Raw genomic sequence first — 15,069 nt, 5'->3', positions numbered from 1 at the left:
TGTATTTTGTTTAAAATAATGTAGAATTTAATACTTACTCTCCTTAAATAGTAAATAACTTTTTTTTTTAGAAATTTTAAAACATTTTTTTTTCAAGAATGTTATAATTGTCTTAAATTATTTTCAGCGTTTTAAATGATAAAGGAGAAGAAGTGGAACTGTGTTCTTCTGTGGAATGTAAGGTTAGTATTGGACATTCAGTTGAAATAATATTATTATAACAAATTATTCACGTAGGAGTATTCTTCAGCTTTGTATTTTATTAATAATTGTTTTATCACTTTATTTATGGAATGTTGTGGTTCGAAATAGTTCTATTCTATATAGGCCTGTGTAGGCATTTTTAATTTAATTACTGTAATTATTCTTCTTCCTTGTTTTAATAATTTAAGAAATTATCTTAGTGTGAAAGGTATGGTTTATTTTCTGACTTAATTTTATTTGAATTGTTGTTAGGGCATAATTGGTAATGATGGAAGACATTACATATTGGATCTTCTTCGAACATTTCCTCCTGATGTAAACTATCTTATAAGTAAGTTGCTTTCTTTCTTGAGAAATGTTTAATAAATATATTTTCCATACATGACATTATAATATTAAAAAATGCAATAATACATTTTTGAGTACGTATACATAAATTGATAATAAATTGTGACAAAATAAGAATGGGGCATGCAGCCGATTCTTAAACTTTTGCCTTTTTTTTTTTTTTTTATGTAAACCCCAACACAAGAGGTATTAGAACCTATAGTACTTAGTACCGTGCTTGGGTTGTAGGTTGAGAAGACGAAAGAAGATATTTGTTGACATTGGACTTGAACTTCTGTAGACTGAAATTTTCAGGAAATACGTATGAAGGAAGGTTGTTCCAGAAAACGGCAGTTGAATAAATAAACGAGGAAGATGAAAAGTTGGTTCTGTGAGTTTGAAGTTGGACAGTAAATGGCTGGTGGCGGCACGTGTTTGGACTGTTTTGAAAGAGCGAGAGCGGTAATTATAGAAGCCAATTCAGAAGAATAGTGCCCATGGAAGTATCTGTAGAAGAGGCATGCAGCAAAAACAGTATGTCTATGAGACAGCGAGTGGAGAGAGACTGTTAGAGATGAATCATTAATTAACCTAACTGCCCTCTTCTGAATGGGAGCAAGAAGCCTGAGAGAGGTTTTGGGGGCACCACCCCAGATGTGGGAACAATATTCCATGGCAGGGCAGATTTGCGATTTATGCAGAGTGAGCAGCTGTTTGGAAGAAAAGTAATGCCGAGAGCGAAAGAGAAAACCAAGGTTTTTTTTAGATGCAGAGGAAGCAATATTTGTAATGTGCTTGTGCCAAGAGAGATTAGAAGTCAGGGTAATCCCCAAAAGAGATATATCATTTTGCCTAGAAATCGGAATGTCACTAAAGATAAGCATAGGAGCAGAAGAATTCTTTTTGCAAGATAGAAGACAAGACTGAGTTTTAGAAGGGTTGAAATCAACTAAGTTGTCTTTGCCCCACTGGAGAATTACCTGAAGATTGGCATTTAAGGAATTGGTAGCCGATTTTCGAGAAGTTTCTTCCTGATGAGGTAGAACATGCATTGAAGAAAATGAAGAATCGGAAAGCCCCGGGGGAAGATGAAGTTACTGTAGAGTTGTTAAAATTGGGAGGAAGAGACATAACACAAAAACTGGCAAGGCTCTTCACAAAGTGCATTAGAAAAGGTGTGATGCCTAAGCAGTGGAATAATACAATCATAGTTTTGCTGCATAAGAAAGGAGATAAATCAGAAATTGGAAATTATAGACCAATTAGCTTGTTATCCCATATCTACAAGTTGTTCACAAGGGTCATTACTAACAGATTAGAAAGAATACTTGATGAGAATCAACCGAAAGAGCAAGCTGGCTTTAGGACAGGATTCTCAACTATGGATCACCTTCACGTAATATCACAGCTAATGGAGAAAGCAAATGAATATAAAACACCATTATGCCTGGCATTTGTGGATTATGAAAAGGCATTTGACTCCATACAGCATAAGGCAATGTTTCGGGCACTGGAAAGACAAGGCATAGATACTCCATATATTATGATTTTGAAGAAAATATATGAGAGTGCTACATCCTTTATTAGACTAGACAAAGACAGTAGCAAATTTAAAATCGAGAAAGGAGTTCGACAAGGAGACACAATATCTCCGAAGCTGTTTACTGCTGCCCTTGAGGAAGCTTTCAGAAGATTAGACTGGTCGCAGAAAGGAGTCAATGTGAACGGAGAGTACCTAAACCATTTACGATTTGCAGATGACATTGTGGTCATAAGCCACGATCCCAAAGAATTAGAGGAAAATCTTAATCAGTTATGTACAGTTAGTAAGGATTTTGGACTAAAGATGAATATGGCTAAAACAAAAGTAATGATGAACAAGTATGCCACGGAAAGGGAAATAATGATTGAAGGAGCAGTAATTGAAAAGGTGGAGTCATATACTTATCTGGGACAAGTCATTAGCTGTAATAATGATAAATGGCTGGAAGTCAAGAGAAGAATAAATTTTGGATGGATAACATTCAGGAAATATAGTCACATACTGAAGAGCAATATCCCAGTTTGTCTGAAACGTAAAATAATGAATCAATGTATACTCCCCACCATGACTTATGGAAGTGAAACTTGGGCACTCACCAAAAGAATGGAAGAGAAGCTAAGAACTACACAGCGAAGAATGGAACGAATTATATTGGGAATCAGACTGTTAGATAAGAAGAGAAACACATGGATTAGGCAGCAAACTCAAGTAAAGGACATTCTTATCAAAACTAAAGAACTAAAATGGTCTTGGGCAGGACACATAGCTTGAAGACATGATGACAGATGGACTAAGAAAATAACAGAATGGTACCCAAGAGGAGCTAGAAGAAAACCTGTAAGACAAAGGCGGAGATGGATAGATGAAATTCATGAGTTTTTGGGTAGTAAATGGATAGCCAGTGCTCAAAACAGAAGGAACTGGAAAGTTGCTGGAGAGGCCTTCATCCTGCAGTGGATTGAAAATGGCCGATGATGATGATGATTTCGAGAAGTTGAAGCTAATTGAGCAGGACAAGGTTTCTCAAAATGGAAAGTGGAATGCAATGTGCTATCATTGGCTAGGATTTCCAGTCAATGGAAGAAGGTCATTAATATACAAGAGGAAAAGAGTGGGGGAAAGAACTGAACCTTGGGGGACACTGGCATTAGTGGAGAAGTTAGAAGACAGAGAGCCATCACCTTCAGTGAGCGATCAGAGAGAAAACTGGATAACCAATTACTGGAAGCTTGTTTAGAGGACCTTTTATGGCAAACACGATCGAAAGCCTTTGAGATGTCAAGAGCAACTACTTGTGTTTCACCGAACCTTTCCATTGAATTTGTCCATAAATGGGTAACATAAGTCAGAATATCACCAGTGGATCGACACTGACGGAATCCATACTGGTGATCATTGATCAGACGGAAGGTTTCTAGGTAGTTTAAGAGTTGGTGGTTAATTGATTTATTCATTACTTTTGAAAGAGTAGAAGTAATTGCAATGGGACGATAATTGGATTTGTCACCCTTTTTAGGAACTGGCTGGATATGAGCAAATTTCCAAACAGAAGAAAAAATACCTTTTGGAATAAGAAAGTGAAAAAAGGCGGCAAAGAATAGGAGTAAGTTCAGGAGCACAGGTTTTGAGAACAAGTGGAGAAATACCATCGGGACCTGGATTTTTCTTAGCATCAAGATTCGTCAAAATCCTTCTGACATTCTTTTGACGGAAGACCACAGGAGGCATTGAATGGGGCGTGTTGGGAATGGTGGGAGGTGTTTTACCAAGATCATTAATACATGAGTTGGAAGAAAAATGGGATGCTAGCAGGTCAGCTTTATCCTTGGCTGAAGTGACAACAGAACCATCTGGTTTGGACAGAGGTGGGAGCAGATTTGGGCAAAAGTTGCGACCAATAGTTTTGGCAAGAGATCAGAATGCTCGGCTACAATTAGGGCAAGAAGCAAGTGCAAGTTTTCTACTCTTAGACTGTTTAAACTCTACTTTAGGCTGATTAATAACGACTTTACAATTGTTGCGAGCTTTGGTGTAGGCAGAAAATGAAACTGAAGAATTAGAAACAAGCCAATTACGATATGCAACATTCTTCTCTTGACCAGCCTTAGCACATTTATGGAAAACCAAGGTTTAGATAAAGGAAGAGATTTTAAAGTGGAGTGTGGGATAAAGGATTCCATTCCTGCAAGAATAATTTCACTGACACGATCTGAGCAAGCGTTGACATCAGAAGTTTTGAAACAGTAATCCGATCAAAGAAAAGAAAAGAAGTCTCGCAGGTCATCCCATTTTGCATTCTTGTAATGCCAAACAACACAGGGTTGGGAATAGCCATGAGATAAAGGTTCCATTGGAGAAGAGACAACCAAGTTGTGATCTAAAGTGCCTAAAGGACCTCAAACTTCGACCACATACTTACAAGGGTTGTTTGTGAGAAAAAGATCAAGCGTATTGGCTGTATGATTGGAATTGTTTGGTATTCTTGTAGGTAAATGAACAATCTGTGCAAGGTCATTAGTAATTGTAAAAGCCTCAGCATCTACAGCTGGAGTTGAGCATTAAAATCACCAAGGAAAATTACCTCACTGTTAGGAAAGGTCGATTGGAGAAAGTCAAGTTGCAAAGAGAGGAAGTCAAAGAGCTCCAAGTGATTAGTGGAGTTAGGAGAACGGTAGAGACAACAGATGAATTTGATACAATGAGGTAGAGATATTTTAAGCCAGAGGAGATTCCAAATTGCCAAGTCTCTGACAGGGAATATCAGAACGGACATATGCACAAGTACCACCTTTTGAGGCGAAAGGAATCATACAGCGAATAATTTGGACATCTGAGATGAGCAGTAGTTGAATCAACCGATAACTGAGATTCTGTCAGAAAAAGTACATGGGAGTTTGGCAGACTGCAAGTGAAAATGGACATTGTTGAGATTAGAATTGAGACCACGTATATTTGTGAAGTGAATTAGGAAGTGAGTGCTTGGGAGGTTTAGATCTTTTCGCAGATAAGCTTGCTCTATTATTGTGACAATTCATGGTGTATTCAGTAGTAATAAAAAGTGTGTGGGGGACATGCTGTATGAAGTAATGAAATTTTTGGATATGGCATACACATGGTAAGAAACCCAGAACCTTGACATAACATGGCTTCGACAATGCTCCCCCGCATACACACTACTCGGACTCCCTCCAGTCACTATCCGGCAGAGTAGAGGTAGCAAGATTATGCACTAGCTGATCCGGAAGCCTCCTAGAGAGTTACCAATCAGTTCGGTCCAGTGTACTAACTAGCGGCCGGCCTGCGAACACCGTTTTAGAGCTGTACCCTCAAAATGTAAGGAATATTGGATCTCGCCACGATGTTCATCCTAACCTCAAAAGTCATCGATCATACTGCATGATGGAAGAGATAGGGAAGGGTTGACTGGAACTTAGCTCTAGAGACTAAACATGGGTTCCACCACTTCATGCCTCCAATAAGCAAAGTGGTGGTATTGCACCAGTTGATGAGAGTCATCTACCACCTAGTACTGCCTGGTAACATAGAGGGGCGGCATTGCTCCATGTGGTGTGGCCGCCACACCTCGACCCCTGCTTATGTTGGTTCATACCTGGGTGGTCACCCACCATGTACTTGTGCATGGAGGTTATACCCAGGATTACTATTACCTATTCGATATCATTAGGATATATCTGAATAATGCTAAGTTAATACTTAGGCTATCTTTCCTTTCATACGCAATGCTTATGGTACTATATGAGTTGGTAATTCAGTTGATAAGCAAAGCATGAAAATTACCTGTTTCAAATGTATTGGATCTTTTCCTCAGTATATTGAGAAGATCCAATGTCTTCCCAGATGATATAAAATGGCCTTTAGAATATGAATTGTAATCACATTGAGGAATAACTTTGAAATACAATGTTTCTGAGAATCTATTTAAAATAGAACAATTCATATAATTGGAATTGTTACGGGATCACTTTCAGCATCTCGAATTGTACTTTCTTGGCAGCATCTAGTAACACATTCCAGGGTGATTCAAAATTCTTGCAACATAAATGTTAATAATTAATTTAGTAATTCTTTTACTGTCACATTATATAAAGTAATTATGATAAATGTAATGATAACAAGTTATAAAAAAATTGTAATCAGTGTTAAATGTCTGCCTTTTGAATACACGCAAGGACCCTTTTCATCATATTTGATGTTATCTCTTGTAATGTCTGAATATGTATGTTCACACTATCAATTTGTATATTGTCTTTCGGTTTCAGATGTTTGAGGATTACTTCTATATGCCTTACCTTTCAAAAAGTCCTGCAAATACTAATCCAACCTTGTTAAATCTGGAGTTCTTGGGAGCTGCAATTTTTTTAAAAATATAATGATTACCCAAAGTGTCACTCATTATTGCCACTTTCATTGGATGCATGACGTCACCCAACATCTTGATGAAACCAACAATTACTTTTGTCATTGTCAAGGAGCAGAATAAACTGGTGTATTAAGTCCAGGATATATGTTTCTGTCAACCGTTCTTGAACAAGAGAGGTCTAGTAACTCAGCTACACGAAAATGCACACCAAATCCTAATTCTCTGAGAATGTAAGGGCATTTTATGAAAAACATGAGGAATTTCATTATGTGCTGCTCTTTTAACTACTGATGTGACCATACAAGTGGACTCAAGCTTCATCACTGAAGAACATGGTCCAGAATGCAAATTCCATTCGAATTAACAGAAGTGCCACACACGCAACAATAATTCAATATGTTTTTTTTTTTTTTTTTTTCTCTATCAAATTCATTAACCATCATATTCACGTATCATGTAATGTATGAAGTTACCTTTTGGATGAAGGCTAATTTTTGAGAAGTCCTTTTGCATACTTGAATAAGACACAAATGCAGGTCCTCGGTCTTTTTTTTTTATTACTTTTTTTATTATTTTTTTATTTTCAATTTATTTTTATTATTTAATAATTCTGCTACAGCAATAAACATTGATTAATATAAAATATAATTTTTTTTCACTTAGCAATGAAGGGCTTCCAGTTCTCTCTCTCTCCCCTCACAAAAATGGGTTACTAATCATGAAACTTCTGATTTATTTGATACCCGAATCGGAAGAGTTTCTCGAAATTCAGCTGAGATATTCAGTAAGATTTTGAACAAAAGTGTTAGTAGATTATAAGCCCATGTTCATACAAGGAATATCATTACAGCTTCATCACAAACAAATCAGTGTGAATTAATATGTGTAAGTGTAACCTTATAACCATTGTTCTGCATGATGATGTTGTAGCTTTGTAAGAACTCCTTTGGTTACCAAAATGAGAGAAACTAACTTTTATTTTAAACTGCGAAAATTTTGAATAACCCTATATGTATGGCATTTCATTATATTAGCATCTATATTTGAGAAACATGGATTGGCAACTTACGACAGTGGTGCTAAGGCAGTATAAGAGCCAATTTTATTTAATCATTTTAATCAGACATATAACAATAAAGTTGGCACAAAAAACATGTCGAAATTCTAATTTAATTTCAAAATGAAGTCCATAAACACATTTCACAACTTACAAAACATGTATTTATTCAATGTATCAGGAGAAACAAACACTAAAAAGTTGAAGCTTAATGCAGCAGAAATTAAGCAAAACTTCATATAAATGACAGACACATTTCATGTATCGAGAACTGTCAGCAGGCCAAATCCTCAAAAGTGAGTGTGTACCAAGCACTTGTTTAGCCATTGGTTTATACAAGCCCAAGCAAACTTGATGATCGAAATGTCTGTTTCGTTTTTTTTTTTTTTTTTTTAACTATAGGATGTATTTTATGGTAGATAAGTGTCTTTCAACCTTTGGAATGGTAATAAATTTGCAGAACTTCATTTATGATGTCCCTTATTGGTGAACGCCAAACATTCATTAAAAGGCCGAAGCCTTTTAATTACAGTTAACAATTGTATTCATTGCTGAAATGATATGGGTAAACTCTCTAAACTACTGGTCATCTTAGTTTTTAAACAGAACATTTTGTTCATTCACTTTCAGCATAAAAAACACTTTGGCTTCATGACTAAAACAAAATAATTTGAACAAGTATTTTCTTTTCATTTCAAATGCATTAAAATATGGAAATGAAGGTAAGTAGTGGTAGTAATTTTTGGTGGCACATTTCACGGAATGTGTGTTGAAGAACACTGCTAAAGTCTATAGCAGTAGTTATCACAGTGTTTTTCCTTTTATTGACGAAGTAATCAGTGTGTCATTTAAGACGTATTAGATAAACAATAAGTGCAAACATAATCACATATATGAAGGAAAGTATGCACTTTCACAGTTTCTTGATTGAAAGAGGGCAGGAGTGACTTTTCAGAACTAGGTGGATGCTTTATTTATGTAATTTTTGGAAAATGAATCTAACTCCCAGTAGCATCAGCACAACCACTCACAATAGGTAACTCCAATTTTAATCATTTTCCCAAATTAATGGAGTGATAGGGTTGGCATGATGTCAACATTCTTTTCACTCTGATTTCCTTTCACTGCATATATTGTAAAACATGTTCTAAAATATAATTATTGAGCAATATACATTTAAAAAAATTACATTTGTTTCTTTGTGTGCTTTGTACTCTGTGGCTATTGAGCTTGTGCATGTTTTTGCACAAATTATCATTCACACAGTTTGGTGAGATTTTACGTTTAATGAATGCTAAAGAAATGCATCATTTTGACTATCTTGTAGCAACTATCAAACATGGAGAAGGATCAATAATGGTTTGGGCAGATGTATCTTGGTATTTAAGTCATCATCACCCTGAAGGTTAATTCTGCCATTGATTACCTTGATATTCTGATTGACCAGGTTTATCCCATGGTGCAAACATTTTTTCACAAGCAATGCCATGTTTCAAGATGATAATGCTCCATTAGTTACAGCCAGATGTATCAAATAATGTTTGAGGAGCATGAAACTGAGGCTAAGTATCTCCCATGGCCCCCACGGTCACCAGACTTAAACTTATTGAGCCACTGTAGGCATGTTTGCAGCAAAGAGTGAGAAGCAGATTTCCTTCGTCGCTCTTGAGTGATGGTGAAGAATGTTTAAATATTCCTCGTAAGTCAGTTTAAGATTTATTTGAATCTATTCAATGTTGAATACAAGGTGTTTTAAGAGCAAAGTGTGGCCCAATGCCATCTTAGTGTATACCAGTAACTATATCACAGGTGCTTCCGTTTTTGTCCACTCCTCTATGTTGTTACACTGTTACAAACATTGTTAAATTGATTGTGTGTTAATTTTGAGAATATTTGCTACAGCTAATTTTTGATGTATATATTTTTCCTAACCTGATTGATCTATTTATTTTTAAAATTAAAATCTTTATTATTTATTTTTAAAAAATTCTCTTGTTTTTTTAACAGTTGAAGGTGAAGTGCTAAGTAAAGAAGCCACAACTCTTGGGTATCCTTGTCAGCATAAACACAAATTGTGTTGTTTGAGACAAGAACTAGTAGATGCATTTGTTGAGTAAGCACTATATTCCTTTTATTTGTGAGAGTTTATGGTCATCTTTGCATTGGTTGATGTTATGTTTTCCTTTGTATACAGAAATGCATACAAATAAAAACATGTGCAAAGCGTTTGGTGATTTCTGCATTTGTAATTGAAATTTTAGAAGGTTCTGTAAAATTAATTTTAAGTCCAATGTTATGAATAGCCCATCTTGCTCAACTTGATCTAATTTTAATTCTAGGTTTCTCGATGCATCTGATTGACCATATCATGCCATATGTGTATGTAGTAGTAGTAATACAGGCATGTGATGCAAGAAAGCAAGCATATGAGCTTATGTAGCATCCGCCAAAAAAAAAAAAAAAAATTCGGAAAACCATCCTCTCAAGGATTGTCCAGTTCCTCCTTGAATTTATTTAAGCTGTCAACTTCCATGACAGATGGAAGTTTTGTTCCCGCAATTAACCACCAGCTGGCTAAAGAAAAATTTCCGCACATCTATTCTACAACTGTCTTTCCTCAATTTGAATTTATGCCTCCTCAGGTTCGTAATCTGAGCAAGCATGAGAATCCCTCAGAATTCAGCATGCTCAACCCATTCAAGGCCTTATATGCCTCGCAGATCACCTCATGGGTGCCTAGTCTCCAGCTGCTGCAAGTTGCAGAACTTAAACCTTTCTTGGTAAGAGGACTCCTTTGTTCCCCTCAGCAATCTTGCTGCCCTTCTCTGTACATGCTCAAGAAACTCTACATCCTTCCTAAAATGAGGCCTCCAGACTTGTATGCAAGTACTCAAGGTGTGGCCTGAAAATTCTTGTATATCATTGACAATACCTCATGACCTACTCTGTCTTCGTTGCTCAGAAAACTTCATATCTGACTGCACAATTACTCCCAGGTCTTTTTCATTTTCTACCACCCTGAGTGTAGTACTACACAGTTTGGTATGTTCCTCTGGGGTTACTTCTACCCATATGCAGTATTTTGCATTTGTCAATGTTAAACTTCAGTTGCCACTTCTCAGCCCATCTGCCCAAATTTTCTAGATCCTGTTGCAGTAGCACATTGCTATTACTGTCATTAACAACCCTGTCAACCTTTGTATCATCTGCAAAGGATGCTAAGCCTGATATACCTTCATCAATAATCACTACTGATAATCAGATCAAGAGTATTACTCCCTTTGGTTGTTACTCAGACATGTTGCTGTAGAAAACAATACTCCAATAAATCCACAAAAGTCTTGCTAGTGTGTGAGGGACCAACCCACAAGTTCCAGTCACTATCTGAAAAATGAAAATCCCCCATTACAAGACATTCTGGTTTTACTGGCCCATTCTATTTCTCTGCACAAGTGTTCATTGTACTCATCAGAGTTATTAGGGCTATAACACACTCCTACTCTCACTTCCCTTTCCCAGTGTTTGTTGCATCAAACAAACTCAACATTGTACTGTCTCAACATTGTACTGTCCACCCATGTCAACTGGATATACTTCCTTAGATTTTGTTTCTTAACTAACAGCATAACCCCTCCTCCCTTCCTACTCTGTCTATTCTTTCTGTACATATTGTACTTCCCAATTCTGTAATTCTTATATCTGTGTGACACCATATCTCCGATATCCCAACAATATCTGCCTTTGATGCCTTGATCAGTACTTCAAATTCATCAATTTTATTTACTATACTTCTAGCATTGGTGTACATGCAAGTGTACATGCATCTGTTCTTAGTTACCCTAACACAGCCCCATGTATTTACTTGTTCCATGATGACTCCCACAGCTCTTGTAATACCCAGAAACTTGCTCTCTAAGCTGCTGCTCATTATAATAGAAGCAGTGCAAAATCACTTTCACCTTTGGCTACTGTTAATCTTTTAGTCTGTGAATCCCCCAGTCTAGCAGTTTTCCGACTCACCTAACACTGCCTCAATAGCATCAGCAAATATCCTTGCACCCTTTCTATTTAAGTGTATCCCATCCCTGCAGAAGCAGTCTCTCCTGTTAGCAAGCACAGGCTATCCGACAACTATACAAAATTACAGTGGACCACTGCTTCACGATATTAATCCATTCCAGAGACACCATCGATATCGTAATGTGAAACCAATAGCACTGTTTTTCGGTAATTTGTTCCAAGACTCAGAAGTTGAAACTTTCGCTCTATTATTAAGCTGTTTATCTCTCTAAAAGGTGATTTTTGAAATGGAAATTATACATATTGATTAAAGCACAACACAAAAAATCACTTCAACAAAGAATTCGAAAACAAAACATGCGGCCAGCATGTTTACAAATGCTGCTATTAGCTGAGAGGAGGGACCATGTGGTCCTGTCGGTGACAATTGTAACCCCATCCCATTGTAAAGTGAAATGAGTAGGCCGCAGTTAACATGATCACTGGTTAGTGGAATCAGTCACTAATTTCAAAACACCAATTCAAATCATTAAAATGCACTACACTTTCGTCGCTATCATATGTTCGGTTATAAGAATAATTTTGAACACTTTTGTGATAATTTTCTAAAGCACATTTTTGAAGGTCACTGCCATAAAACAATTTGCAGTTTCAGGTTTATTTGGTTTTTCTGTTAGTGCAATCTATTTTAAACAGGTAGTAAACTCAATCTTATTGCATTTGCAATAACATGCATAGCTGGAATTCTGTGGGTTTTTATATTTATTATGGTGAAATGTTTCCCCTTCCTCTTCAAACATAAACAAATTTTCAGAATCTGTACATTCCTACATTTTAAGGTTCATAAACTTGTTACTCCGTATCTCACTTGCGTGTATCGTGTTAGTTGCAGTTTTATGTGCCATGTATTTTGTTATTGATTGCTTATCTTTTTTATTGTTTCAAACTTTAAAACCCCCCCAAAAAATGTCAGTGAAATGAAATATCAATTAGTTAGTATGTACATATTAGTATTAATTAAGCTATGCAACTAAGCTTAAATTTATTTTGCTAACTTCTGGAAAATGTTCTTCCGATTTTCTCATATCATTTAACTTTGTTAATTGGTAATATAATAAAGTATAAATTTGTGTTCTTTACTTTTATAGCCTATGGGTAATATTCCTCCTGTTTTCACTTATTAGAATTGCCATTTAATTGAATAGGCGCCTCCGTAGCCAGGTGGGAAGGAGCAGCAGTGCGCAGCACACGCTTCTTGATTAGACCGGGGTTCGAGCCCGTCACCACCAAATACGGGGGATGCGGGAAGGTCAGGGAATGACCACCGCATATCCCGGAGCAATATGGCCTTAGTTGCTAATGCTCCTAAAAACCAAATAACAATAACAATTTAATTGAATTAAAATTCAATTTGTAAACGTGGTCACAATGACCTTTGCTTACCACATATCATTTAATGAACTGTATTTTATTATGGAGAGTCCGTTGTAAAGTCATTTGATTGTAAAGTGGGGGTCCGCTGTGTTAATAGCTGAAACACTTGAAATTAGATTACGTCTAAATTCGATTAATGTGTGGCACCCCTATCCTATTTCAGATTTCTGGGTTTTTTTTATGCACATGCTGCAGAATAACAGCTGATCTCTCATCTATAAATTCTGTAAAACATTTCATGTTTTTACTATCCTGTGTTCATGTCCAGAGTCAAGGTTCTGTCCACTTCAGGAACTTACCATCGGACTTGGTTATAACTAGCACTGAAATAGAAATCTCAACTGTAACGAGCATAATTTGCCTGTATTCCCATATAATCACTCACTGTTATAACGAGCATACTAAACGGATATACAGATGACCCCCACTTAATGCTGATAATTCGTTCCGGAAAAACGGAGCGCTAAGTGAGCGCCGCACTCCTATAAGGTAACATATGCATTTGTGAGTTGCGGTCGGTGCCATAGGATATTTCCTAATCAATAATAAATGGTAGCGAAAAGATGCACAAATGTCGGTCAAAATATTTAATATTCAAATATTTGTACCCATAAAATATTCTGCATTACATACATATATAATTATGTGATAACTACTTGTGTATCAAAAGTAAACTTAAAATTCCAGTTAAAATAATGAATTTAATTGATTAATTTAATGGATAAATTTAATCATGAAAAATGTGTGGATTTTGAGTTGAACTTTGACCCTCTTCCAAATAAACCTAAAGGGGTATTAATTTTAAATGGCCTGCAGCGTTACCACCCAACAATAAAGTCAACTGATCCTTCGCCGCTTTGAAACTTGGCATGTTTTTTCTTCTTTCAATATGAAACTTCTTTTAGGCATTTGTTTCCACAAAAGTCCTGCTTCATCTATGTTAAAAACTTGTTGAGAAGTATAACACATAATACCCCTCTTCAATAATTTTAACAAGTTCTTTTTTGAAAGTTTCGGCTCCTTGATCTGCACTAGCGGCTTCTCCCTGGATTTTAAATCTATTCAACCAGCCCTTACCAGTTTTAAATGGTTCCACTTTTTTTCTTTTTTTTTTTTTGTTTTTTTTAGGCGAGTTTTCTTCAGATCATCATATTGGCTAATCTTTCTCTCTTTTTTTTAGTTGCTTGCAGTGGAACAGCTATCTTTCCTGCTGCTAAAATTAATTCTTTATTTTTTTGTAATTGTCCTTACAGTTACAGTTGCAAGTCCTAAATTATGGCACACATCCGCTTGTCATTGACCGGAATTGATTTGCTTCAAAACGTCTAATTTAATTTTCAAATTCAGTCTTTTTCTTACATTTATAGTCTTTGTACTGCACCTAGACGTTGTTGCTTTTTCATTCCTATCGGTCATTATTAGCTCTTCGAAAATGTAACTGCGTTGGTTGCATTAATTATGATACAATGTTTCAAGTAAACTGTCCGTTGCGCGTGATGTTTAATACTGTACTGAGTGATGACTAGACTTCGGATAAATGCACATAACGCAAATATTACAAGCAATATACTTGATCATTTTTTAAAATATTGATCTCGGAACTACATAACAAGTCACTGTACTGCAATTAAATTAGCGTGCGAGAAAATTTCACCGAGCATGGGAAAATTTCAAATCTGTGTGGGAAACGTTTTAATGCTGTTTTGCTATTCATTTTCAAGCTATTGACTCCATCAAGTGAAACGATTTCGTTAAATATGCCAAAAAATGCAATCTGTAAAAGAGCGTTATAGTGATGTGTGACAGCGTTATAATCAGATACGGGTTATAATATAAGAACAGCGTTATAGTGAATCAGCGTAAAGCAAACCGCGTTATAACGGGGGCCTGCTGTACCATACAAATTTTGGTAACTATGCAAACATTCTTAATTGCTCGGGTAGTCAAAAAAAAAACCCAATTCTTGAAATAAAAAAAAAAATGAAAAGGGAGACTTAGCTTTTATGACCACCCACATCGGATTAGTGGCTGGTTTATGACCTTGTCCTTTCAGAGTTGGGGCACTATGCAATAGTGCATTGGCATTCCGCTAGTCACATTATG

The 15,069-nt window shown here is 36.2% G+C and overlaps 1 protein-coding gene across 1 annotated transcript in view; it reads left to right on the top strand.

Moving 5' to 3' along the window:
• clu (clustered mitochondria protein homolog) overlaps positions 1 to 15,069 on the top strand; it is a 292,499-nt gene that overhangs the window by 83,116 nt on the left and 194,314 nt on the right. The window contains exons 14-16 of the mRNA XM_090370384.1: positions 128 to 182; positions 457 to 535; positions 9,520 to 9,625. Coding sequence (XP_090226510.1) covers positions 128 to 182; positions 457 to 535; positions 9,520 to 9,625 — 240 coding nt within the window. The remainder of the gene's footprint in view (positions 1 to 127; positions 183 to 456; positions 536 to 9,519; positions 9,626 to 15,069) is intronic.

This window comes from Mastigoproctus giganteus, chromosome 3, assembly GCF_048544385.1.
Source record: "Mastigoproctus giganteus isolate SK-2022 chromosome 3, ASM4854438v1, whole genome shotgun sequence".
In the NCBI taxonomy this organism is placed as follows: domain Eukaryota; kingdom Metazoa; phylum Arthropoda; class Arachnida; order Uropygi; family Thelyphonidae; genus Mastigoproctus; species Mastigoproctus giganteus.
Note: the sequence above shows the minus strand (reverse complement) of the source record. Positions and strands in the feature narration are given on the sequence as shown.